This window comes from Toxoplasma gondii, chromosome XI (assembly GCF_000006565.2).
Source record: "Toxoplasma gondii ME49 chromosome XI, whole genome shotgun sequence".
NCBI lineage: Eukaryota > Apicomplexa > Conoidasida > Eucoccidiorida > Sarcocystidae > Toxoplasma > Toxoplasma gondii.
This window is the reverse complement of record NC_031479.1, coordinates 1126867-1152745: the sequence shown is the minus strand read 5'-3', so window position 1 is coordinate 1152745 and position 25879 is coordinate 1126867. Positions and strand designations below refer to the sequence as shown.

Below are 25879 nucleotides of genomic sequence, written 5' to 3'. Positions count from 1 at the left end.
GTCGTGAACGGGGGCGACCACGGAAATCCGCTACGCCTTGTGATTTCACATACGCCGACAGGTGAGACGAGACTGGAGATATCAGGGAATATTTATCAAATGTGCCTGTTTTTTGTGACGCTCAGACGAAAAAGAAAAACGACGCAGTCTCGCCCCGTAATGGACCTGTTGGTTTTTTATCCTTGTCCGCGTTGGCTGCGAGGTCGGCAACGTAGTTAGGAAGCACGTGCACGCCAAACTACGTGCAAACTGTAAACAGTTCGATTTGCTGTTCAGTGGGCGAAATCTGTTTGCATCTAAGCTTCTGCCATGGGATCTCCATCTTTCTTGGTTCAAGAACGACTGAATGCCCTGGATTCAGTCCAATGTGGCAAGAACAGCTGACCGTTACTCCACATTTGAAACAATGTCTTTCAGGGGAGAAGAGAAAAAGAGAAGCGCCTCCCCAGCATTATGCAGAGGCATGACTATTCATAGTTGACCGGAACCACTGCTGCACTCTAGAGTCCCTAATATGGGTCACAGACGCGTTCTGTCACCGAGTTGCGTCTGCAAAGTATCACGGCGGAATGCGAGAGCTTTGCACCAAGCGAGCAGCCTCGAAGGGAACCAACCGCTTCTCCCAGTCTGAGGTTGGCCAGTCGAGATTGAGTTCGCGAACTTGGCTGAGGCAGTTGACCTCGATGTGCGAGAAAGGCATTGTCCTCATTGCAGAGATGAGACCAGGACAAATCACGGTCCAGGATGACGCGGCTTGACGTGTCTCTCTATTCGAGAGTGTTTTTTTCTCATTCTTTGAAGTAAGTTGATCATTTGAAGGAGGAACTTGATGTCTGTATTGCATGCAAAAAGCTGCATGCATGTGTAAGCAAAGCGGCAGCTGTCGCTTGCAGAGGCGGATTGAATCCTCGGTCAAACAGAAAAAACCTTAAGATGGTTCATTCCTTTAGTGCTGCCACCGGCGTGTTTGTCTCTGCATCTTGACCCGCAGTGTAGCTTGCTTCTAGGGCGTCCTTTCGGCCATACACCAACGTGTAGACCCCCTTCAGACGCCAACCGACTGGAAAAGAGGCTTCTCTGTCGCGTTTAGCGGTCAGCGCTGCTGAAGAAACAGCAGCTGAAACCGGCGTCCCATTCCGCAGTTCGTTTTTTCTTTTTTTCGCGACGAACTTTGGCTCCCTTTCCCTTGTCGAAGGAGTCAGATCTGCGAGTGTCTGCCATAGGATTTCCGGCTCTGTAAAGTGGCCAGCTCGCTCCTTTTTCGGCTATGGGAGACCCAAAATTCGGAATTCCATTTATCTTTACGATGCACAGAAGCCCCACGCGACGGCTCTCCACAGAGATCCTGTCTTTTGTGCCAGAGTCCGTTGAGGCCTACGATGTCTACAGGGTAGGGAGAAATGCGGCCACGGAGTACCGGCGGGTGTACAGACAGCTGGTGATGACGGTGCATCCGGAAGGCAGCCTGCATGGCGCGGATCTCTCTTCGGCCATTTCTTCAAGAATTCAGCGGGAATTTCCGCGAGAGACTCCAAATGCGACAGCGTGGACGCGTTCTATGCCGCATCACACAATCTGTCGGAATGGAGCGTCTTTCTTCAGGCCGGTTCACAACCGTCCACACCGGAGGCAACCAAAGTCGCTCAAGACGCTGCCACACTGTGCTACCGACCTGCCGACGGGTATGCTCCCTTTTTCGCACTGAACGTGGTGGGAAATTCAGAACTGCATGGTTTTTGCAGACATCCCAACTCCACCATTTCGCAACTTTTCGCCAGCCGTAATACAGAGTCAAGCGCGGGAGTGTGTGAGTTCCGTGTTTCAGACACAAACGGCAACCAGGACGCAAGTAAGGATCTAGTGACGAGACGTAAAGTGGCTAGACAGAAATTCGCTTTGTAGAGGGTTCACGACTCGTGCTCCCTAAAACCGCAAGAAGAACAGTTCTTCTCAGTACTCTGAGACTTCTATTCCCCTTGTTTCCTTTCTGTGCATGACAGGCTCTTCGCCGGCTGCTGGTGGCCCGCTTCTGTTCCACGCAGGACGGAGGACAGCTGCATGCAGGCCTCACCAGGGAGATGCGTCCTCGTCCCTTCCTCCATCTCGCTTCTCTTGTCTCCCTATGGGGCTGAAATGGCCCGTCTCCTGCGAACAATCGATGTTTTTCCCATCTGGATCTGCACCGAATTTGATAAGGTGTCTCGCAGCGTTTTCGTCAGTTTCGCGTTCTTTCCCCGACGCGTCGCGATCCGATGTTTCCAACTGTCTTTCGAGTTCGCCTTCGTTCTCGAGTTCGGACGTTGAAGCCCCCTCCCCTCAAAGTTCAGAGGACCCTTCAACTCAGTATGACGGCATACCTGCGTTGCCGGACACTCGGAAGGTCGGCCGTCTCGCAGTCACGGGCGCTGAGCCTCCCGGTGCCGTCTCGTACGAGACGCTCGCAGGAATTCCCTGGTGAGGCTGCAGCGCTTGAATTGTCGTCAGACATGCTGTAACATCTCTTGTTCTTCACGCCCTCCGTCGAACTCTAGCGTTTGCCACTTTCGTCTCTCTTCTGTTGGCTTCGATCGTTGTGTTCGACTGGTAACTTGACTGTGAAACGTTTCGGGGCAAGACTGGTGAAGAGTAGGACAAAAATTCACGAATGCGACTCGGTGACTGTGCTCACCACGGAAACTTGAAAGAGGAAGTCAAACGTCTTGCCACTCTGCTGCGGTGTGTGAGCACGACTCGTCACATCTGATCGATAGGGCCGACAGCACTCGAGAGCCGTGTCCTGTGAGTGTTCTCTTCTGAACTGAAATCCTTCGGTCAAGTCTCTGTGTCACTGTTTGTTGGGTTCGCTGAACATGGATATATTCTGAAAGTTTTCAAACTGAGGAGGCGTTGCATAATTCTGACATGGTTACATGCACCCATGTAAACTTTGAACGATAGCAGGAAGCCGGCAGCTGGCCGTCCTCGTCAGAGGCTCTTCTGTTGTGCAGTGCTTTAGCTCCTGTGTGTATGCACGCGCTCTGGAGCAAGCGTGTCTCTGCTGCGTCGTGGTCTCAGGATGAGTCGCGGCCGCCTCTGCAGCGTCCTCGAGGAAGTCGCTGAACGCGGGCCGTACGACGTCGCGACGTGGAACAAGCTGCTTTGCAGGGTGAGAGGAAACTCATGGAAATTAGGTCGCTCTAGTGGAAATGCATGCTTGCTTCCCAAAAAGCGTTTCGTCGAAAAGCGCGGTGATTCCCCGAAACCAAGCTGCGCCGGAACCGTTCATACTTTTCACTTTATTCCACGGCACTTATCTGAACTCTTTACTCTAGCAGCTGTGCTACCGATGGGTCTCAGGATATTTAATGCTGGCGGTTTCAAGTTTGTGTAAAAACCGAGCATCGTTTCTGTGACTGATTGCCTCTTCCTTCGGCCTAGATTATACTGTGTTTCTCTCTGCCTCCAAGCTGGAAGACAGGCGCGTTCCGTGCAGTTGCGCCGAATTTGCCTTCCTCGTCTGTGCATCTCTGCATGCGGCTTTTTCTTCCCATCTGTCTGTTACTGTGCTGATGGATTCTCCCCCTTTTCTGCACTGTTTGTCGCGTTTCCATTCCTCTGTTAAGTGTTCGAGATAATGTTTTCTTCGCTTGCTTTGCATCTCAGGCAGAGGCGATAAGCGCCTCTTTGTCGGTCCGCGATATAGGACGCTTGGTTGTGGGCATGGCGAAAGTAAAGTACTACCATCCCAGCCTGCTTCGCAAATTTTCCTTTTTCGCGCGCCGTCAAATACAAGACGCTGACGCCTTAGCTTGTTCTGGTATGTCCCTCGTGTGTCCAGTTTCTTCATTCTTTTTGGAAACTCGGCTCGAGCGAAATCTGTATCGGGACAAGATGCCGAAGAAGGTTCCGTGACTCACCCGGATTCGGTCGAGTTGTATGCGGAAGTCTCTCTCACGCCCAGTGGCGTCTGCTCTCTGTGCGCATCCAAGCGATTCTCCATATTACATTTTATCTTGCCTTTTTGTGGGTTGTGTTATACGCCCCATACGTTCTCCTTACAGTTACGTGGCTCAAAAAGCGATTCTCGTGTCGTCCAGATTCGTTCGCTGGCTGTACACTGACGTCTCGACCAGGTCGTCTGGGCAGAAAACGAAGAACAGACGACGAGTCCGTTTTTACAGATGCTGGACTCTGCCACACGCTTACTGGCGTGGTGTACTGGATGCAGCTTCGAAGCCCTGAGACGTTCACCTACCTTTTTCATTTTTCAGCATTTCGGTCCAGGCTGTTTGCACGTTTAAACCAAAGTGAGGCGACTGTGCCCAATGGAGTGTCGGGGAAGGGCTGGCGCCACGTTGCCTGGAAACTCCATTTTCAGAATCTTCAACTTGCGATACTTTCTGCTGACAAACGGAGACGCAACACACTTTGTACGCCTCTGGAATGTGACAGACTGCCTTTCCTGCTTAGGGCAACGGCTGGGGTGTTCTGTCGCTTCAGTCGCGCGCTCTCTGATGTAGCCGTGTGAGTCCGGCTGAAGCGCCGCGCAGATGTTTTCGTTCTCGTCGTCGACGAAGCAGTCGTGGGAGGTGACCCTAAATTCTCTTTGTTCCGTCACAATTTCCTTTCTAAACTCCGGCATTTGTGTGTTGCTTTCTTCGTCTCTGAATCCCTCAGGCCTGCTTCACAGCTACAGCACGCTGAACTGCTTCGATCCCAAGCTTTATGAAGTCGTCTGCAACAGAATGCAGGTGAAGTTGGTGTCGACGTGAAATTAGAAGTCGATCGGGGAAGCCGAGGGTCGCATCTCCGGTTCAGGAACCGCATGAAGTGTCGCCCTGATTGAGAAAAGAAATGTTCTTCAGGCACACAAAGCGATGTATGTCTCTGCGCTGGTGTCTGGTGTCTGTGTGTGTGCGTGTGTGCAGAAACGCGAAGTGATGCATGCATGCAAGCTTTTCCCGCTCTCCTTGGTAAGCTGGGGTCGCACCATCCGTCGTCTCTTCGTTCTGTCGTCTGACCTCCCGACGGGGGACCCCTGTCTTTGGTCTCGAATGCGAGTTGCTCGCGGAGAAGAGATTCGTAAATTCCATCTCATCCAGTTTTTGCGGTTCACTCCGACTTCCGGGAGCCGTGGCGTTCTGCTTCCTGTTGGCAGTCTCCTTTCTTTTCTCTTGTTTTTCGCTTCCCTCTCGCTTCTTTTGTTCTCCGCTCTCGCGTCTGGTGGACTCTCTGTCACTCCCCTGCAAATCGCGAACGTCGGTTTCGGGGATGGGTTCTTTCTCAGGCATTGTCCGCTTGCGTACGCGAGAAGTTCGTCCACGAGGGTCTTTTTCTCGCGGCCGGGGAGCGCCTTTCGGAGTTGTTGCCTGCATGCAAGCCGAGCGACCAGCAGAGTGCGTGAATGAAAAACTGTTTCCAGTTTAAAGGATCTCTGTTGTGCCCGTGCATGGAGCAGCGCCCACTCCAGGTGACATTCCCGGATAAGAGGGAGACAAGAGCAGGCCACCGATTCCGACACCGAAGGAAAAGAACCCGTGACTTGATTGAATGGAAAGTGACCTCAATGGGTGCCAAGACCCTGTACAGTGTTGCGCTTGGAAAATCCTGCACGTTGAAATCAGAATCCCAGAAAGTCCGAATGTGCTTTCAGAGTCAGTTTCTTCTATGCTCCCCACGAATCGTGACGAAGTGAAGGGGGAGCCTTAAAACTTCGAACGCACACGGAAGAGCGCCAAATTTCTCCACGCAGGTCTCGCCGGTGTACATACATCGCAACACTGAAGGGAGGCCTGGGCACCTTCCGGATCTGAAGAGAGATGTTGCCCAACCGAACACGAATCTTTTTTACTTCTAGGAGAAACGACTCGCAGTCGTAATCCTCACAACTTGGAAGAACGCCCATGCGGCTGCTTCGTTTCTATCCTGTCCTGTCATGTGGTTTGTGTCCTCGACTTTGGTTGTCGTCTCGCCTCCAGGTGTCGCGTTGATTCTGAACTGTCTCGCGCGACTCTTCAATCTGCGACAACAACAGAAACTTGCGAGGCGTCGTGACTCTGCCGAACCCATAGAGTCGCAGCGCGCGACTTCTCCCTCAGAGACCGCAGCTGATCAGGAGCATCTTGATCTGTACGTACAGCCGGTTCTTCCGCGTGTTTCTCAGGATGTGGGTGGCTGTGACGGTCGCGGTGGGTGTTGTGCTCCCTGAGTCGAGAAAGGGAGGGTCTGGGCAGTAGAATCCTCTGTTCTGGAGCGGTTCGCGCTTGAAAGTTAGATGCAACTACTAAACACCTGATTTTGGAACCGGTAGTCTCTGTTCCGTGAGAGCTCGAGCCGTTTTCAGTCTTCTTTTCATTTGGGGAACGTCTCCATGTTCTTAGCTATCCATATGGATATGACACTTTTGACCTCCAAACGCATGCAGCTATTCCTGATGTGTTAGCATATTTGTAGATCGTAAGCCTACGTGTATCAAAAGTTCCACAGTTCATATATGTACGTGTAAACTCTTTACGAAATCTGCAAATCCAGTTTTCTGGAGCGCATGTCTGCGTTTCTTCAGGAAAGAGCTTCTCGGAAAAATAGCGTGTTCACTTCCGCCGCTTTTGCCAACCATGAATCTTCAGTCTCTTACCCTCGTGTTGAACGCGTTTTCTCGGCTGCGGTCGCTCTGCGCTACTCCGGTGCGTTTCTCTTTGAAACTTCACCTTTCCCGATGCTTGCAGATGGCCGTCGTGGAGGCAGAGTTCTTTTGTTTACGAATCTGTAGAACAGCTCCAAACAAACAGGATCATTTGCCAATCTAGACAGTAGCCGAGTCACGCTCGTCCGAGGCCTCGGGTGAAAGGAGAGGTCATCAACCACCACGGTGTCTTTCAGCTCTGCACTCTGCACTGTTCTCCTCCCTCATTCGGCTTTGTTTTCGTTTCTTGTGCTTGCGTTGCTTGTTCTGTCGATACAGCCGGAGGTTGTTCTCTTGACGTGCGAAACTCTCATGCCTCGCGCAAGCAAAGTACGCCGGGGTCCTTATCACGGAGCGCCACGGGGCACCACAGCAACAAATCGTGGAACGTTCAGGTTCCCAGAACATCCACTTAGGAAAAGATGCTGTGGCGACAACGGAGAAAGTCGTCTTCGCTCCATGCGAGTTAGACGTTTCTTAGAACCTGTCTTTCTCGGCGGAGTCTTACCTCTCGTACACTGCACCTCTGGCTTGGATCTAGACAGATTTCACGGACCGCCAGGTCCCCTTAGACGGCAGAGCACGCTGAGCGCGATAGAGCAGAAACATAACCCACTGACGTATTGAGCACCGTGAGTGGTTGAATTAATTCAAGCAAGCGATAGTGAAATTCGACTGAGGTCCTTCAAGGCAGGTGAGGAGAGACTCCCGCGCTTATAACCGGCTCTACGACTCTTACGATTTGCCTCAGAGCCACACAAACAACGTGTCTGCTGAATCTTGGCTGTGCCCAGAGGTGGAAAGTCGAGATCGGGAAGCAGAATCGAGGCGTTTTAGAAACAGAAGTGACTGCCTATGTTTGAGAAAAACACAACAGAGTGTTCCTTCTTTAAACAAGTGCTTTCCGCGTGCAGGAGGTGAAAACTCCATCTCAATTGCTTGGTATATCACCTTTTCAAGTCGTACGCTAGTATGTGAGCTTTTGGGGTCTGACCAAGAGTACTCAGTGACCTAACTCGTCGCTTTTGCCCGTAAACGCTTTCGTGTCTGCAACCGCTGTGCGCGGTAGCACCTTCAATCCTTCTCTTTACTCCTTGGGTGTATGTACAGCTCACTGCTCTCCAAGCAGTTACGGTTTTGAACGCTCTTGTGAAGCTGCGACTCGGCGGGGAAACCGATCTACTGGAAGCAGTTCTTGGGCAAGTACGTTGTGGAATTCCGTGCGTGCTGTTGTTGGAGACACCGCCGTTTGTTAAGCAAAAAACTGCAAACGCATCGTCCATCTGGGCGTTTTATGTCGGGTCGTTTTTTCTTTCGTCCACATAGAACGCGCTGCGACGTCGCTCGACTCGTCGGTTTTCAATTTGAGGGGCCGTGCGACGTTTTCTTGTCGCCAGCAACGCGTATTTGTTCTCGTGTTTACGTTTCAGGTGGCTGTCACTTTCAGTTCGCTGCATGTGGTACGATGGTGGTTGCGCCATCGAGGCAGAATGGTTTGTACGCTGTTTCAGGGGCGTACGCTCAATGCCTATCGTATGAATTGGATTAATCTTCTTACAAGCGGCTTCTGACGTACTGCCTTTTCCGTAACATGCGGGTCATGTTTCTGCAGCTGAGAGAGCGAGCACACCATCTCACTCCCCAAGGCGTCTGCCTCACAGTGAAGGCTCTTTCGATTTTGCGCTTGAAAGGTACGTGCATGCGCCACTTGGGTTTTTACATCTTCCAGGCAAACATGAAGGCAGCTAGTTTATGTCGTCCTACGAATCCGATTCATACTGTGTAAGAGGGTGTCTAGCTTCAGATGTTATCCGGGTGGAGTTTCATGCACCACGTCTTGAACTTTGATTCCAATAGAGGGAACCGAGGCCTAGACCTTTCATTTTACAATTTGTACCACAGAGTCCAGCTTCAGGTGTTGTCTAGGGGAGTTTCCTCTCTACGCAACCTTGCCCTGGCTCTGACAACAAGTGAAGAACCCAGGAGGGTGTCATAACGAGACGAGTGGAAATAGTCGGAAAGTCTTGCAAGGGCGTCTTCTCGCGCGCAACGGTGTCTGTACAGCGTGGGACAGAAAAAGCAGGGAAACGCGCTCTGCTTCCAACAGAACTCGGTTTGGCAAACAGAGACCTTCGAAGTTGCCAGCGGGCGTCTGAGTGGCAGGAAGTGGAGAGGCGGTGGAGAGCCACAGAGAAAAAACACAGAGAACTCTTGGAGTCTGTCGAGCATAACAAGAGACGAGATCGAGTCTGAAACGATATAGTTTTTTAGAGACGGAATGCAACGCTGTGGAACAGCGCTACCTATAACGACTTGTGTATCTCGTCAAGAGAGATGGCACTGGTGGAAGCACGGTCATGCCAGTTCAAAAAACAGCCGCTGCTTTGAGAGGACACTTGTGACAGGCGCAGGTAGCATTTCGGGGTTTTGCATGCAGATCGAAGACTCGAGGAAGAGCTAGAGAGACAAGTCTGCTTGACATTTCATCACTTCTCTGCGGCTGAAGTGTCTTCGGTGAGGAACGCGCTAACACAACGACACACAGAGGAGAGAAAGTCAATCGATATTTCTTTTCAAGGTGTCAGAGCACTAGTTATGAGCTTCTCTGTAACTCACGTCTTAACCGTGGTGTTCCGATTTTCGGGAGAGGCTGCTGACGATTGCCTCTACAGTGGCAAGGAGGGAAGCCCAACGTCGTGGGATGCTTGTCGGTGGAAGCATAGGACAGGTGTCGGGGCTGAGAGCTGAAGAAAAACGCAAAACACGAACCCGATAGTGAAACGGAAGTCGAAAACGATTAAGTAAAGTGAAATCCGACGACTGCAGAAGACCGTGCAATTTGTTTAAGCGTGAGATGGCTTGAAACGTTTGGGTCTTTGAGTGAAAACACCGCTGACCGTTTTCTGCACCGTCAGTTTACTGGATGTATTAGATCGACTAAGTCACGGCGTTATAGGTCATGTGGTGCAGAATGTCGAACGTACCCCGAATCAACTGGATTAAGTTGAACAAGGGTGTCTTCGGTACTGCTGTTATGAGATACAGATGGCCAGATTCTACTGTTTCAAGTAGAACTATCTTTGAATATGCGAGTCGAGATCTATACGGTGACTCCGAAAACATCTTTCATATTGCAGCTGTATACCGGAACCGCGACAGACACACATATCTTGGAATGCGTTTTTATGCTGTTTTTTTTTCAGCTTCGAGCGGCATGTCAAGGGTGGGCGTACATGCCTCCGAGCTTGGAACGCCTTCTTAACGAGGATTTTCGGGGAGAAAGCAATCCAGTGGAGACTTCCACCGATAGCAAAGAGACCTAAGGACGCAGTCGAAGAGCGATACAGTCTGCTATTCTTGAGCTTCCGAATATCCTGCCATGTGAATAACTCGAACCGATGGATGGTTTGAAGTCTAGTCGATTGGTTACGGGAGATCTGCAGCAGATTGTCTCTGCAGAGTTTTGCGCCGGATAGTGGAACGACAGTGTGTATTTGGTGGCAAGTTCACCAATATATGGAATGAGGAACCCCGTCCGTGGTTTGTTCAATAGTCAAAGTTCAGCCGAGGTGCAACTGCTGCCACGTGTGGAAAGCTGTTCATTTTACTTAAATTTTCGACGGTGGCTGCGATTTTGAAACAGGATCGAGTGCGCGTTGACTTATGCGTACTCCAGGCTTTTGTGGTGTCCTTAGTTACTTTTTCTTCGGCTTTTTATCCGTGCTTTCATCAGTCCTGCAGAGTCACAATCTTGACAACGCCCACCACGCCCATCGGCTACAGTATCCCTTTGTCCAGAAAATGTACCGTTTCTTGACCATCATGATTGGTTTCCCCGATGAAAATGCTGAAGACTCTCTGGACAAATGCCAAGCTGGATTCCGTTGTTTACCGCTTGTGCCGTTATATTCACGAACATACTGTTCCATGCTAGCATCTCGTGTGTTGACTTCGATTTATCTCAAATCGAATAAGCAGAGATATCGTAGCAACTGGGATACGGAATACGACTCCAGTAATGAGGTACACGCAAGCAATTTCTATGAGTTCTGTGCAGCACCCGCTTACCGGACTGCTTTAGAGAGCGAAAGCTGTTCGCTTTCACTATTCTACCACGAAGCATTGTCATCATTGTTTGCGGGCTTAAAAGCGGCGTATCATGGCAGCCTCGTATGCGAACAAACCGAGGACGGATCACGAAGTGGAACAAGGAAAAGGTCACCGTAGAAGGACGGATGCCAGAAAGTATGGAGTTTCCGGTCAAAGAGAAATGATTCAACGGCACACCATCCCATAGGTACTGGAGCGTTCTTTCACGCCCGATGCCGCAGTTGTGTGCTCGCAGTTAACTCTCTAAAGAAGGAAACAGTATCTCTCACGGCACATCGAATTGCTGTCGTTCAGCCAAAAAAGACAGAGCTTTCCTTTCCGTTGAAGTCCCATCGTGCCTTTCACGTAAGTCGAGAATCACAGCTGGAGTTTCCAGATGCTGCGCTGTATTCCCAAGCACATGTTACGATGCCGGGGCTGCAGAGAAAAGATCATTCACCAAGCCTGCATTTGTTCGCTTCAGCATGCCTTGTCTCCTAAAAAGCCCTGGACTATGTTGTTTGGGTAGACTGCGAAAGTTCTACTCCACAAACTGATGCTGTCTTCATAACATTGACTTCCGCTGATATAACCTTTGTAGTCCTCGGAGACATCTCTTGGCCAGAGTTTCATAGACAAAGCTTCCTTTTCAAAACCTCAGACGTTGCGCTAAATGCGCCAGTTCCTCCGAACACTCGTTCTTTGAGCGCAGTTGGACAGGCACGACCCCACCGGCAACGCTCAAGGCGGAACCTAGGTCCAAAACCAGCTGACAACTCCTCGACGTACTGAGAGTATTGTATTGCCACTCCCAGTGGAATAAAAGACATTTGAAGGCAGTCGACCTTTATTCGACGCTGTGAAACACGGATGTTCCCCCGTGTCCAACTGCAAACGACTGAAGAATGAAGTTGCATCGAAGCGCGGACTCGGCTCCACCATCTCCTGACACGGTCACATTTTTTTCCAGGTGTGCAAACTGAAATTTCGCCATTTGGACGCGCGAACGCGCAAACGAAGCGGGAGGAGGAAGGCGCGCGCCGTCTTAAAGAATGAGAACACCTGTTTTCCCGCCTGCTTCCGCATTCTGAGTCCTTCTTATTCAACTCACAGGGCTAGGTGACCTGCCAGCTTTGCCCGGTCTTTTATGCATGCAAACACCGAATAACGCGGCTGTGAGACGGCTAGGGATTCCTGCTTTTAAAGAGCTTACGTGTCTTGCGAAGAAGCTTACTGAATCCGTGTTTCTATTTTTCGTCTTGCTGCTCTGAAGAGCGTGAAGCTGCGAGGACAAACTGCATACCTCTTCGCTCTTCGCCGTGGAATCTGCGCCAGAATCGCAGCAGCTTGTCTCGCTGAGACAGGAGCTCTCGGCGTCGCAGAGGAACGCGGAGGTTTCGACTTTAAAACGCAGAATTTGTCGTCGCCACAGCGTCTTTCCGTTCTCACACGTGTACCTCTGTCTTCTTGGAGGATCTTCCAACTCCCAAGACTGTGAAAACGCAGAGAAGCTCGGTGCCGAGTTGGAGGCCAAGCCCGTTGCGGTCCTCCCGCGCTTGTCGACTGCTAGTGTCTACCGGAAGCCTGTCCGTCTCTGTTTTAGCACTCTCTTTCTTCCACTTTCTCGCCGTCTTCCGCTGCTTTGTTTGCTTCCTCGAAGAGATTTAGCACGTATTTCTTGTGTGGCAACGATTTTTCTGCGCGACAATGCCGGCCCTGCGCGACTTCCGTACTAGAGTGGTCTCCGGGCCCCCGCCGCTCTGCGCCGATGTCGGTTCCAGAGAGGAGGCGAATTTGGAGGGGAAATTGCCCTGGAAATCTGACCGTCCCTCGTCGGCTTGCCTCGAGTCTCCTGCTTCTGATGATTCGCTTTTCTTCTAACTCGGAGTGCCTGTCTTTCGAATTCTCTCGGACTGGAAAACTCGCTACCTCTCCAGAAACTGCCTTCCCGGTCGCCGCCGCTCCGGTGAAACGCCTTCCTCTCTCTTCTTGTCTCTTTTGCCGTCGCCTTCACCTCGCTCTTCCTATCTGTCTCCTTCACTTCTCTTTTCCACCACGTCTCTCGCGTCTCTTCCCCGTCTGTCTCGCGTCGACTCTCATTTTCCTTTTCTCCCGCGACCGTCCTTCCACTCCTTTGTTTCGCCGTCCTTTTCGCTCTGCTCATCTGCTGCGCCGCTTCGCCTTGATTCCTTCCTTGGTCCTTCCTTGCGTTCCAAACTTTTCCGGCCTCCGTTCTTTTTTAAACCATGGGCAACACAGTCGCCACGACGAGCACGACGTCGACGGGGGGGTCTTCGCCCTCGCCTCTTCCGACGTACACACCGAACGCCTTTTACAGCGCGTCTGGAACTGGGCACTGGCAACCGCATCCGTCTGCGTCCCTGCTCTCGAGTTCTTCGGCAAACGCATCGAATTTCTTCTTTGCGGCGCCTGCTTCTTCGCAGAAAAACGCAGTGACCGGAGGGGCGCTCCCCGACGACGTCGCTGCCCTCGTCTCGGAGTTCCCGACGCTCACTCTGCTGGGCTGCATAGGCACTTCGCGGCTCTTTCGCGCGGTCTTGACTTTTACGCCAGAGGACGGAGTCGGCGTTGGGAAGCTTCTGGTCAGAAAAGAGCCGCAAGCAAGTACCAAGACTTATCTGCAGAAATACGGACCTGTGCTCGACGCCTACAGGGCACAACTCCTCCCCGACATCCATCCAAATGTGTACGTGAAGGGGAGAGAAGCGCGGCTTGTGGGCCGTACACACAGGGTCGACGCTGGACCAGCGGTGTTCGCCCGTTCCTGAACTCTTGAACGCAACACACAGGAAGTCGAGCGTAGAGAACTGGCATTTTCAACGCACCGACAGAGGAATGCGTCTCGGAGAGTGCCTCCCTGTCCACTTCGCGATTCGCGAGTCTCATCGGGTCTCATCGAAAAAGCCACCTGGCTGAAAGAAGAACCGTGGCGCAGTCTCACACGCATGCAAGACTCTCGCGGAAGCCGACAGCCGAGCGCAGAATCACTTTGTACATATGCATTCATATTTAATTAGACCTCTAGTCTCTATGCACTTATGTGCATCTGTATACATATATACATACCTATGTATATTATTTATTTATATACATATATATACATATATATATAGGAAGGTCCGTTCTGTGCAAGCATTTGGAGTCACAAGCCTGCGAGCATAGACTCAGATTCAGAACTTGGAGTGTGTCTGCGGCGAGTGCAATTCTCAGAGGCCCTTCTGACTCTCGCGCTGGTCGCGCTGCGTTTGCACCCAAAGCGCTGCAGAACCTTTTGACACTCACCCTTCAATGCATGCCAAGGGAATCGCACCGCGCACGATGTACCGACCCCGGCAGCGCTTCCAATCTATATGTATGTATATATATATATATATAGATCGACGTAGAGTTTCGTTTGTCTGGAATTGAGGTGGCCATATGGATGTTGTCATGTGCTGCATGTTTGTGTTTTCAGGTGTTCCTATGACCGGGTTTTGTCATCGGATCGAACGGTGCTGCTGCTCCGTCGCTTCTTCGCACATTGCCTCTCGGACAGACTCCACGCTCGACCGTTCTTGTCTGCATCTCAGCAGCTGTTTCTCGCGTTTCAACTTCTGTTGGGGGTAGCGCAGCTTCACAGTCTCGGCCTCGTCCACGGCGACATTAAAGGTAGGCGAAAGACGCGAATTCTGTGCTCTCGAGCCTTCCTTTTTCCGTTCGTCTTTTTGTCTCTGCGTGTGTTCGCCTTCTTCTTCGTCGCTCCCTTTTCTTCTGCTTTCCCTGCTTCCTCGTCTCCTTCTGTTCGTTCCTCTCGGTTGCCAAAATGCGACTCCGGGAAGGACGGACTGAGCTGCGCTCCTTCGGCTGCCTGGAGGCAGAGCCTTCCTCGGGTGCATGCACGCGGGGCTGCATGCGCGCGTGTCTGTCTGTCTGTCTGTCGGTGTCTGGCTCAGGAGCCAACGTAGGAATTACCTCGTGGCTGCATGCCTGCCTCATCGACGCGGCGCCTTGGAAGCCCCTGCGCCTCTCTCTCGCCGACGGCAGGAAGCTGACTGCCTTCTTCGGGGGACCTTGCACGGGGCAGTGTCATGTCGCGCCTGAGAGGTTCGTCCTGGTTTCGATCAAGATAATATGAGGTTTGCATCAACGGATTTTCTCGTGCATGTTGCAGTCCTGCTGGTCTCGATGCCATGTTGGGAAGCTTTTGTCACAGTACGTCTTGCTCCGTGAGTGCATACGCGCGGTGCATGCTTTTCAGTGGGTGCTCGCGGGTCTTTCAGAGCTTCGATACATCCGCGCATACGCCAGTGACATCCCAGGAAACCTCTCGGACCTTCTCGCGTTCCGACCATTCTTCACTGAGACGCAGTCCTCTCCTCCCGTCTGGATGCAAAAACACTGTTCTATCTGCATGCGTATATCTGTCTCTATATCTCTTGAAGCAGAACAGAGATGCAGGTCCCTGTACAGTCGTGTGAGCATACATGTGTGCGGTGCCTTTTTCTTGTTTAAATTCTTTGCTCACGTTTTCTCTCGACGTTCCCCCGTTTCCCTTTGTCTTTGCGCCCATGCGCGTCCGTTCTTTCCTCCGAGCCTCGATCTCTTGATTTCTCTGACACCGTCTCCGTCTCTGGATCACCCCTCGCGAGTCCTTGCTGCATGCGTGTCCAGGTTTTTTTCGGCGCCCGAGAACTCTGAGCGGTCTGCCTGCGACCAGGCCTCTTCGGCGTTTCCGCGTTCTTCATTTTCTCTCGCTTCAGTACAGGCGCTTCAGAGCGCAGACGTTTTCTCCATGGCTGCAACTCTCCTTGAAATTTTCACCGATGTGCCAGGCTGCCAGCAGCGCGTGGTGGATCTGCCGCTGCTTCTTCAGCTACGACAGGCGCTTTTGGAGCAACGAGAAGACGCAGCAAAGAGTGCATCCAGACTTGAAAAAAAGAAAGAGTGTGCGAGAACTGGACTTGTCCCAAATCCGACAGACAGTTGTCCTGTACATGTAGACTACCGCAACACCTCCCGCGAGGCCCTCAGGCCTCGGCATCCGGGAGTCTCCGATACGCCACTCCCTCGAGGCCAGCCTGTAGGTGACGGCAACTGCATGCACGGCGGAGGAACAGGGGCGTCAGACGCGCGAGGCGAGGATGAGAGGAACGGACGCCCTTTCGGCGAGGCAGACAGGACCGTCAGTTCTTCTCTTTCTCCTTTCCTGACAGACTCGTTTTCTGTCTCTGAGACCTCGAAAGGCCTATCCACATGTCGCTTGTCGCAGACACCTGAACGGCGACCCTGTGGACCGTCGGGTGTCAACACAGAGGGAGTTGACGAGTACGAGAATCCTCGAGTTTCATCGAGCCACTCGCGTTCTGCTTCTCGGAGTCTTTGCGGGACCTTCGCGTTGCCCTCACCTTCTTCTCCTGTTCCTCCCTTGATTCGGTCCCCGCCCGCTCTCGCGAGGGCCTTGAGGGGCGTCCGGAGCGCATGCATTCGCCGTGCGCTGCAGGAGGGCATTTTTCTTCGACAGCCGGAGACGCGTCTCTCGGCGCTGGACTGTCTTGAGCGCTGGGGCGCCCCCTGGAGTCCCGCGGCCTTCTTTCCACCCGCCTTCTTCTCTTGCTTCTTGCCGCTTTTCACCGTGCTCACTCACCCGACCTACCAACAGCCCGATATCCGCATGCTTCTCGTGTGGACGTTCCTCCCTCACTTCGTGGCTGCGACGCTCCAGCGGAGACGGCGAGGCCCGATAGGAGACACCGGAGACACTGCCGAGACGCAGGGAAACCCGCAAGGCTGGACGACCTGGGAGAGAGAAGGTGCGAGTGCAGAGGCAGGGGACGCAGAGCGAGAACAGAGAGTCGTGGAGATGCTCGAAGAAGCTGTCGAGCAACACGTCGCCAGTGTCGACCCACAAGTCATGTACCAGGTGAGGAAGAAGTGGACGCAAATGTCGAGAAGCGCGAAAGAACGACAGAGAGGGGGTTTCAATGCTCTCGCGGAATCGTCCTGCCTCGCATTCGGAGTCGACCCTTGCGTCTCGACTGTCTTTGCTTGTGCATGCAGTGCATCCTCCACAGCGCCGTAACCTCCCCGGACTGCTCGGCCGTCGCTGCCTTGGTGGGAGCGTGGGGTGCCTCACGCAGACGCGAAGCCGCTGCAGCAGTCGCAGCGGCTGCCTCCGTTTTCCAGTCTCTTCCAACCTCTTCGAGTTCTGCCGACTCTTCCCTTGCGTCTCCTCCCTGTTCCTCTTCTCGTCTCGCGTTTCCGAAAAATGACACTCGCCACCTTCTCGGACATCCCCCCGTCGACTCCGCGCCTGCGCAGCCCCGCGTCGAGGCTCCAACAGGGGCGATTCGGACCTCCCCGGAAGCCTTCGGAGACACCTCAGGGGCCGCGTCTCTCGCCTCGCAGTTCGCGACGGCCTCACCCGCGGCCAGACCGGCAGGAACCGGCGCAGAGGCTGACAAAGGCTGGAGGGAGAGAGAAGCAGCAGCGAGAGGAGCGGCGGAAGCAGTGGGAGGGTTCGGGGAAGTTCCACACCCTGATTTGAGTCTCGACTCTGCTCGGAGATTCTCCGCGAGGCTCCTGTTTCTCTGGAGGAAGAGTGGACGTCTCGCTGTGGAGAAGCATTTGGTGAGAGAAGACAAAGAGAGGAAGAGAGAAAAAAGGAACACCAAGAACACGAGAGGCGACGCGCAGTGGAAGCGAGAGAGGGGCGCTAAGAAAGAGAATGGATGGAAGGGCAGACGCTCACGAGAGTCTCAAGAAAAAAGAAAAGCAAACATAGGATCGCATGCACCAGAGAGATGCACCGGGGAGATGGGAGCCTAGGAAGGCGTTTCCTGGGGTTCAAGTTTCCTTGCGACTTCTCTAGCCACTCTGTCGAGGCAAATGCATGGGAAGTTGTGTCTGAGGGGGTTCGAAGCTATAAAAGGCAAGTGCCACGGATTTATCAAGGAAGTTAGCTAAACTGAGAGGGTCTGAAAACAATTCTTACATGCAGTCCTGAAAACACGAGTGCTGTGTGTCTGCAGCCGCCCGCAGAGGTTTTCCGGGAACTCGAGGCGGACCGCCGTGCGTTGTACGACGGTCTCTTTCTTCCTCGTTCTTCGCCAGGATCTTTTGAGTCTTCGCTTTCTAAGTCCACCACGCATGCAGCGGAGACACGAGGTTCTGGCGGCGACGCCCAGGTTCCACGACCGGGACAAACACAAGTCGCGGAGGACGGTGACGGGGGTTTTCCTTTTAGAGCACAGACGAACAGCGTGGTCGCCTCTCCGTTGTCGACTCCCTTCCCTCCACGAGAAGCTCGCGGAGAGGCCCAATTTATCTCTGCCTTCTGCAACTCGAGGTTCGTCTCGTATCCATCCCTGGGGTCTCTGGAGGCCGCCGTCTCGTTGGCGAGGCCCGCCTGCGCTTCGCCGGGGCTGCGGCGCGGGAGCGTGGCTCTTCTTGTGGAGCTTGTGGGGACGACTCTCGAGCACTGCGGTTCGCCTCAGGTCCGCGTCTGTGGGGTGTCTACACTCGCCTTCCTCGCGCGTTTCTCGACGCTCCACTCGCTTCTAAACTCCGTCCTGCCATTTCTCCTGCGGGCTCTCGACGCCCCGATCCCAGCCGTCCGAGCTGCAGCCGTCCGCGCCCTCCCCGCCGCCCTCTCGCAGATTTACTTGCCTGAGGCTCCGTGGATCGAGAGAGACACCGAGGACCGACCAGTTGCGGGTCGGTCTCCTTCGGGGCCGGCGGGGCGCCTTGGCACAGAACGAGACGAGCAGGCAGGAAAGAAGGTCGCGTTCGAAAAGGGTGGCTTGTTTTCGGAGCGGCCGCCGGCGCGTTGGTTCGACGAAGACCCTCGGGATACCGACGTCGAGGCGGAAGGTGACGCATCTGACGACCGGGCTGCGGCGCGGAGTCTCGCGTCTGGCGCCTTCGACTTCTTTGTGTTCTTCTCGCAACTGCTGCTGCCGCGGCTTCAGCGTCTCGCGACCAGCGACGGCGAACTGGTGGTTCGACTCGCAGTCGCCGAAACTCTCCCCGGGGTCCTCCTGGCGACGGCGCGCTGTCTCGAGCTGCAGGCAGGCGCCCAGGCCGAGGCAGGTCTTCTCTCCGAGGCCGTGGGGTGTGTGGGCGTCTCTAGAAACACTTTGGGAGTCTCTGGAAAGAGTTGCGGTGGCGCGTCTGGCCTGCGGGGTTCTGCGACGTCTCCCGCCTCAGGGCTGCTTCTGGACGGGCGCTTGCACCAGCTCCGGGCGGCGGTCAAGCCACTGCTCCAGCAGCTCCTCACAAGCCGGCAACCTGTGCAGCGGCTGGCGCTGCTGGAGAGAGTGGCCGACCTCGCGAGTTTTCTCGGAGCCGAGGAGGCGCAGCAGTTCCTCCTACCGTATTTGATCATGCAGCTGAACGACCCGCTCGCGCCCGCGATTCGCGCCGCTGTCACCCTCGGCCTCGGGCGCGTTGGACTTTGCGGCGGGGCGCGAGAGACAGTGGAAACCTGCATTCTCCCCTGCTGCGAACAGGCACTCGTAGACGCCCGGGAGGAGGTCCTCCTGGCGGCGCTGCGAGCCCTGCAGCTGCTGGCGAGCGCGGGCCTCCTCGCCTCGTCCTTTGGGCGAGGAGCCAGCTCCGGTGGGGCTTCGTCTGGTTTGTCGAGGGCGGCGAAACCACTGCCGGACGGCCCGTCGCCTGGGGGCAGCAACCGGTTCCTCGGCGGCCTTCTTTCCTTTCTGAAGACACGCGTTTTGCCGCTTTTGGTCCTGCCGTCTGCGGCAGTCAGAAGCGAAGTTCTCCACCTGCTTGGGCTACTGGAGACCCTCTGGGGCCCCGCAACGAGCTTTGCTCTCCTCCTGCCTCTCCTGGCCCCCTTCACAACTCGAGGGGACGGAGGGGGAGGCGTTGAGGAATGGCGAGAATGCGACGGAGACATCGGAGACATCAATCCTCGAAGCGCCGCCGAAGCGCCACTCCTCTCTGTCGAGGACCTGCCCCAGTGGCTGCGGCCGCCTCTCACGCATAAAGTTTACAGTCAACTGGTCGGGCCTCAGTTCCGACAGCCTCTAGCTGCGCTAGGTGCCGCAGTCGCCAGTTCAGAGAGGAGCGCGTGCACAGATCCTCTTGCTCGAATTCTCTTCCAAACGCACGACTGGGGAAACGGGGCAGCAGGAAGGCGAGAGAAGGAAAGTGGGCTCAGTAGTGAACACGCTAGCTCGGGATGCGAAGACGAAGACTTCGAAACGCATGCAGTTTCACGCATGCAACGGACTTTCGCTGCGTTTGTCGAGTGGCAGCGATCTCGGAAACAACCGGGCTTAGTGCGAAACCGTGTCACGGATTTTCTCGCTTTCGCCGACAACCACGTCAAGATTTCTCTCTATTCTCGGAAATCTGTCCTCTACGCTTCAACTTCTTCTCCGAGTTCTCCTTCGTGTTCTTCAAGTTCCGCTTCTGATTCTTCCTTGGTTTCTCCGGGTGTGTGTAGAGACCTCTCGCGAGATCAGCTGAAGTGTCTGGGCATCCTTCTGGGTTTGGCGGCGGCGGACCGTTCCGCATTGCTTCTCTTGCTGCCGTACCTGCGGAGCGTGGACCGTTCGCATGCGTCTCAGGCGCGGCTCGCGTTTTTCCCCTTTCTTTCGGGTCAGCTAGGCTCTTTGCGGGGCGACGGCGGAGACAGTTCGCCCCGCTTCGGGTCTGCGGGCGCGGACTCGCTGGACGAGGCGATGCCGGCGGGCCAACCTCTGGGACTGGTGGACGAGGCGGCCGAGAGCCTCGAGGGCGCGCGAGACGACGCCTGTCCGTGTCTCCATCCGCCCAAGACGGAGACAGCTGCTCGCGAATATTTCCTCATGTCCTGTCTGCTGTCTCCCCCTCTCCCGACTACTGTTCATTCCCTGCCCTCCCTCCGTCTGTCGCCTCTCCAGGCTCTCCTGCCGCTCCTCCCTGCATCTCTCGTGAGCAGCAGCTCTTGCGAGATTGCCTCTCTCTTCCCCGTCTGTCTCGTTCTGTGTCTCGACCGCCACGGCGGCCGGGGCCTTTCGGGCGAGAGGAAGGCAGGCAGCCTCAGAGCGAAACCTGTCGTCTGTTCTAAGGGAGGATTTGCGTCGGCGAGAACTGGGTTTCTTCGCGAGCTGGAAAGCGCAGGATCCGCCGCGCTAGGAGCTGCTCAGCTTCTGGCTGTGGCAGCCGCTGCAGAGGCGGGAACACGCCGCCCTCTTCCTTCTCTCCAGCAGGCGATGTTGGGCCTTCCTGCGACCGGCGGAGATCTGGCAGACCTCCTTGCTTCTGACGCCTCTCGCCTTTCGGGCCCGATGCCCTTCGATCTCTTCCACGCCGCCGTCTTGGGTGCTTGCGCAGCGAGCGTTGTTCGACCTCACTCCTTCCTCGCCGACGCCCTGCCTTCCCGATCGACCTCGCTGTCTCCTCTGGAGCCCCAGCCTCGCTCCACTATGTCTCCCGAACTTTCTTCTTCATCTGCTTCGCGGGCGTTCTCTCTGCCGTCGCCGCTGCAGCGTGACTGGCGGTGCGTGGTGTTGGGGCTGCCGCGTCGTCCTTCCCTGGAAGTCGGGCGCCTGCAGAAGGCAGGCGCGGCCGAGAGCGGGACTTTGAATCTTTACTCGTACTTGACTGCCTCGCCTCCAGTTCTCCTGCTCCGCCACCCGCTTCACCTTCCGGTTCTGGGCGCCTCTCGAGGGTCGCCTTCTCGCCACGCGTCCTCGACTGTCTCTGCGTCCGCGCTACCTGTCGCCTCGCCCTACCACCTCGACTCGCCTTCTCCGCCGGCCTCGGAGAGGGCCTCAGGGAAACTGGCCTCCGTCGGGCTCGCTCGGCTTTTGCCGCTCTCTGGCCCGCAGGTCTCAGCGGCTTCAACGGCGCCCGGGTCGCTTCTTTCTTCTCAGCGGACAACTTCTTCGCTTTCAGACGCCTCGAAAACACAGGCAGCCTCCTCTGGGGACTCGGGATCCTCTCCGCCCCTAGCCACTGGCGGTGCTGGCGAGCTCTCGGGCGCCTTCGGCTCCGGATCCGTAGGGGCCGGTGCGGCGCGTAGGGCGAGTGCACCGTCGGGCCCCGAGGAGCCCGACGGGGAGGCTCCGGGCGGCCGCGCCCAGCCGGGCCGCCGCCCTCGCTCTGGAAGAGATGCTGGAGGGCCTTCGGGTGCTTCTCGACTCCCGACCACCGGCTGCGGTGTGGTTCTCTGCGCAGTCCCCGGCCTCGCGGAGATGGCCAGATGGCGGCCGCAGGGCCAGCTAGTCGGCATGCTGCTGGAGCAAGACACCACGGGGAGTCCGCAGCTTGGAGACACGAGCGACGCCGCGGGCCGAGGCCCGCGAGGACGGAAAGGAGACTCTGGACACCGAGTCCTGCTCGCCAGCACTGAAGATGGCCGCCTTCTCGTCACGGGCTGTATGGACACGGTCGAAGGGCGAATCGCCGCCTGGAGCTGCGCCGATATCGTCAGACACGGAAGGGGTAAACGCTGAGGCTCAGGACGCAAAGAGCAGCAGAGCAAAGGAAACAGAGAGCGGAGACGAAAGTAAAGAAAGAGGGGAGGAAGCAGCAGAAAGAATGAAACAAGAAAATGGAAGGAGGGGGAGAAGGTAATAAGCAAAGAGGAAAACACAGAAGAGATGAAGGGGTAGAAGAAGGAGAGAGATTGTGAGGTCTTGACGCCGTTGTGATGATCCAGATGTTTTCCTTCTCTTTTTCTCACATCTCTCACGAGACTATGCACGTTTGCTTTCTTTCTTTTCAGCGACCCCGCTGTCGACTTGGAGCCTGCCGTCTCCTTTGACCGCAACGACCCTCAAGTTTCTTCACAACACCAGGGCTCTCGCAGTTGGTGGGTCTGACGGGAGTTGTCGGCTGTTTCGCTTCGATAGCTCTCAAGGCGGGGCTTCTTCTGGGGGGGGAGCTGGCGTTCATCTTCTCTTGTCGCTTCCGCCTCCCGCGTTTCCCCTCTTTTCTTCGCCGTCCTCGTCTTTGCTTCTGCGTCACCGGGCTCCGGACTTCTCGCCGTTGCCGCGCCGAGGGGTGTCGGGGTCGCTCTCGTGGGCCGTCTCGGCCTCTGCATGTCATTCTCCCGAGGCTCGCCTTCTCTCTCGGCTGCTCCTTCCCGCCTCCCTGAGCTTTCCTTCTTTCTTCTCTTTGGCCTCGCGCCGCGCGCGACACCCGGGCCTTCTGGCTGCGCGGGCTGCTGGGGCGGCGGGGGTCTCTCGGGGCGTCGTGGGTCTCGACCACTTCGACAGCTGCTTCGAACAGCTTCTCCTCTTCCTTCTGGAGAACGGCCATGTGGGCGCGTACGACTTGCGAGCTTCTTCGCTCCCCGTCTTCTCCGCGGCGGCCCTCCCGCCCTGGTGGGGCTTGCCTACGGCACAAAGTGTCTCCGCTGACGGCAAGTTCCTCTGTCTCGGGACTGCAGGCGGGGCGCTGTTGCTCTTCGACCTCCGCCTTCTCCTCCCCCTCCGGGCCTGGCGAGTCCGCGCGGAGGGCCGCCTCGCGCCGGTGATTCTCCAGCTTCGCCCCTGTCCCCTCCACCTGGTGCGCACCACGCAGACCGACCCTCGTGCCTGCAAGGACGTCGCCGCCGCGGGTCCGACCGCCTCTGGAGCCGCAGCCCAGAGGGTCGGTCTGTCGGGGCCTGTGAAGGCCCTCACGCCCCCCCACGGAGACACTCGCCTGGGTTCAAGCGAGGAGACCCCCGGGTCCTTTTCGGGCTCTGCGGCGAGTGGGTCTCGAGCCCGGGCCTGTGGAACCGCCTGGAGCGACCCCGGAGTTGACGGAGACAGCAATGCGTCAGGCCCCGACAGCACGGGTAGCTGTCTTTTCCTCTGTCTCGTCGGAGGAGACACCGGCGCTGCAGTCGCTGTGGACCTCGAGACCGGGCGCGTTGTCGCCACGTTCGCGACCAGCTGTTTCGCGCGGCGCATGGAGGAGACAGACGCGTGTGGAGAGGAAGGTGTCTCCGACTCGGAGGAAGAGACAGTCGACGATGTTGGTCGACTCGCAGTCTCGCGAGCGTTCATGAAAGACCAACATCGAGGGAAGACTCAGAGTGATAGTCGTGAGTTTCGGGGGCGCAGAGAAACCGGGATGTTTCTGGAGTCGGACGATCAGAGCGGAGCCTCTCCGCGCTTCTGGCTTGAGCAACTCGACCTGTCGTCGCTTGTTACCCCGAACGCATCTGCCTCCTCTGCCTCCTTTTTCTCGACCCAGACGATCGAGGCGGGCCTCGCTGCCACCGCTCTCTCCCCCCACTGTCCTCGATGTCTGTTCTTGCCGCCAGCTCTCCGAGGGCCCCCAGCCTTCTTCCTCACGGCAGGAAACGACCGCTGCATTCGCTACTGGGGCCTGGAGGCGGCTTCCGCCTGCTACCTGGGCGAAGCGGACCTCCGGCGGGCCGGCTGGGGCGAGGCGTATCTCGGTCGAGATAGGCTTTTCTCTGCATCCCGTCGGACACCCTTCGGGACGGACGTGGACGTTGGGGAGAAAAGAACTGCGAGGTTCGTCTGCAAACAAAAGGGCGGCATCGACGCCTACGTGGTTGTCGCGCCCGAAGACTCTTGTGCCCACAGGGGCAGTGCGGGCCAGGGAGAGGGGCTGGGTTTATCTGGCACGGTGGGCGGCTCGCTCGAAGGGGGACAGGGCGACAGAGGAGTTTTTTTCTACGAGTTGTCAGAAGAAAGATCCACTGTCAACTCTGAAGACGGTGGATTATACACGGTGATTCATGTCCAGGAACGGTGTCCCCGCCACAGCCACTCCGCATTTGCTTCGAGGCGGAGAAGACCCTCTAGGTCGGGCAGAGAGGCGTGCAAGAGGACAGAGATCGGAGCCGAGAAGGATGTGGGCGTCTCCGGAGAGGAACGACAGAGAGGGCGAAGAGCCCCGAGTGCATGTGGAGAGAGAGATACGAGCGACACCGCACAGAGGCTTTTGGGTGGCGTTGGCGTCTCTCCAGACTCGGACGGTGACACGAATTCACATTCCAGTTTGTTTCGGAGAACGATGTACACCGAGGAACCCTGCTGTTGTCGCCCCGGAACTTCCTGCAGCGAGAGAAGAGGAACGTTTGGCCGCCGCGGCTCTTCGTGTTTCGCACCTTACTGTGGAGAAAACGGTTTCAGTTCCTCTGTAAACGAAGATCGCCTTCGAGATGCCGGGCCGCGACCCCCTTCTGTGCAGCACAGAGACGCAATTCTGGATCTCTCCTTTGTTGAGCTTCAACAGCAACTTTTGCTTGTTTCTTCGGGCCGTGACGGTGTCGTGAAGATATGGAGGTGAAACGGCCGCGGACCGCACGCGAGAGGAGTTGCCGTAAAGGAATGGAACAGGAACACGAGAGATAATTCAGCAGGAGCGTTTTCGGTGACTGCGGTCGGCGCCAAATACGACCGGCTGAAGCGGCGAAAAAGAAGAAACCGGAAACGGATTGTAGAGTTATTTCTGCAGAAACGTATACGTGCGCAGTGGGCGGTTACGTGGGGGTACTTCCTTGGTGGCGGGTCTTTGACAGATCTTCAGAAGATTTTGTTTTTCTTACCACAAAAAGGTTCCGAAACACCGTTTCCTACCTGCGTGCACAAACGAGCGGGTTTGTGTGACGGACCGGTTTCTGCAGTCTTTTCTGCTTTGCGCGTCTTGTGAAATTTCTATCATCTGTCATCAGCAACCTCCAGCTAGAGCGCGTGCACTGCCAATCCTGGGTCCGTTTTCACGCGAAGTTCACCAGCGTGTCTCTAGTGAAAAAACCGAGCGAGCAGCAACCCTAGAAGCGTCGAGACGGCTAGAGAGTATCCAGGATATATTTGAACAGCCAACCTTTGTGTGCATCTGTACGTTATCAATGCCCGCTATGTACGTGCAGAGTCTCTCGCTGCTACTGTTTCGAGATTCTTTAATCGAGGTATTCTGGTGCTGAAGTGAAATAGCACCGCGAGAGCGTACACGCACGTGAACACCCCTCCCTTTCGGCAATTAACACGATTGGGGCAACACTAGAATTCGCGCATGTTCGAAACTGCGTTTCCTCCGATTACCAAGCATTCGCAGCAGAAAGAATACTTCATTGTGAACGACTTGAGTGTCCGATCCAGTCTGTCACAATTCCAAGTGAATCACCAAACCGAAGGGGTTGATCACTGCAGCGGC

General features: G+C 55.6%; 2 protein-coding genes across 2 annotated transcripts; both read left to right on the top strand.

Annotated features, from left to right (window-relative positions):
- Window positions 1-932: 932 nt before the first annotated feature.
- On the top strand, window positions 933-11807 carry TGME49_310200 (hypothetical protein). Its single transcript, XM_018782613.1, has 14 exons — window positions 933-1682; window positions 2001-2454; window positions 3055-3145; window positions 3643-3796; window positions 4657-4730; window positions 4908-4952; window positions 5267-5375; window positions 5958-6108; window positions 6542-6662; window positions 6941-6991; window positions 7772-7864; window positions 8274-8352; window positions 9099-9175; window positions 9865-11807. The coding sequence occupies exons 1-14, from the start codon at window positions 1268-1270 to the stop codon at window positions 9982-9984; spliced, it is 2034 nt and encodes a 677-aa protein (XP_018635580.1). The 5' UTR covers window positions 933-1267; the 3' UTR covers window positions 9985-11807.
- Window positions 11808-12009: 202 nt separating this feature from the next.
- On the top strand, window positions 12010-25772 carry TGME49_310190 (PIK3R4 kinase-related protein (incomplete catalytic triad)). The gene is made up of 8 exons (XM_018782612.1): window positions 12010-13457; window positions 14226-14419; window positions 14704-14854; window positions 15422-16670; window positions 16808-17377; window positions 17779-22201; window positions 22485-24346; window positions 24690-25772. The coding sequence occupies exons 1-8, from the start codon at window positions 12997-12999 to the stop codon at window positions 24864-24866; spliced, it is 9087 nt and encodes a 3028-aa protein (XP_018635581.1). The 5' UTR covers window positions 12010-12996; the 3' UTR covers window positions 24867-25772.
- The last annotated feature ends 107 nt before the right edge of the window (window positions 25773-25879 follow it).

Coding starts and splice junctions, on each gene's coding strand:
- TGME49_310200 (XM_018782613.1), top strand. CDS start 1,268: ATGGGAGACCCAAAATTCGGAATTCCATTTATCTTTACGATGCACAGA. Junction 1,683..2,000: donor TGCTACCGACCTGCCGACGG/GTATGCTCCCTT, acceptor TGTGCATGACAG/GCTCTTCGCCGGCTGCTGGT. Junction 6,109..6,541: donor GATCAGGAGCATCTTGATCT/GTACGTACAGCC, acceptor GCGTTTCTTCAG/GAAAGAGCTTCTCGGAAAAA.
- TGME49_310190 (XM_018782612.1), top strand. CDS start 12,997: ATGGGCAACACAGTCGCCACGACGAGCACGACGTCGACGGGGGGGTCT. Junction 14,855..15,421: donor TGTCATGTCGCGCCTGAGAG/GTTCGTCCTGGT, acceptor ATGCGTGTCCAG/GTTTTTTTCGGCGCCCGAGA. Junction 17,378..17,778: donor TCGCTGTGGAGAAGCATTTG/GTGAGAGAAGAC, acceptor GTGTGTCTGCAG/CCGCCCGCAGAGGTTTTCCG.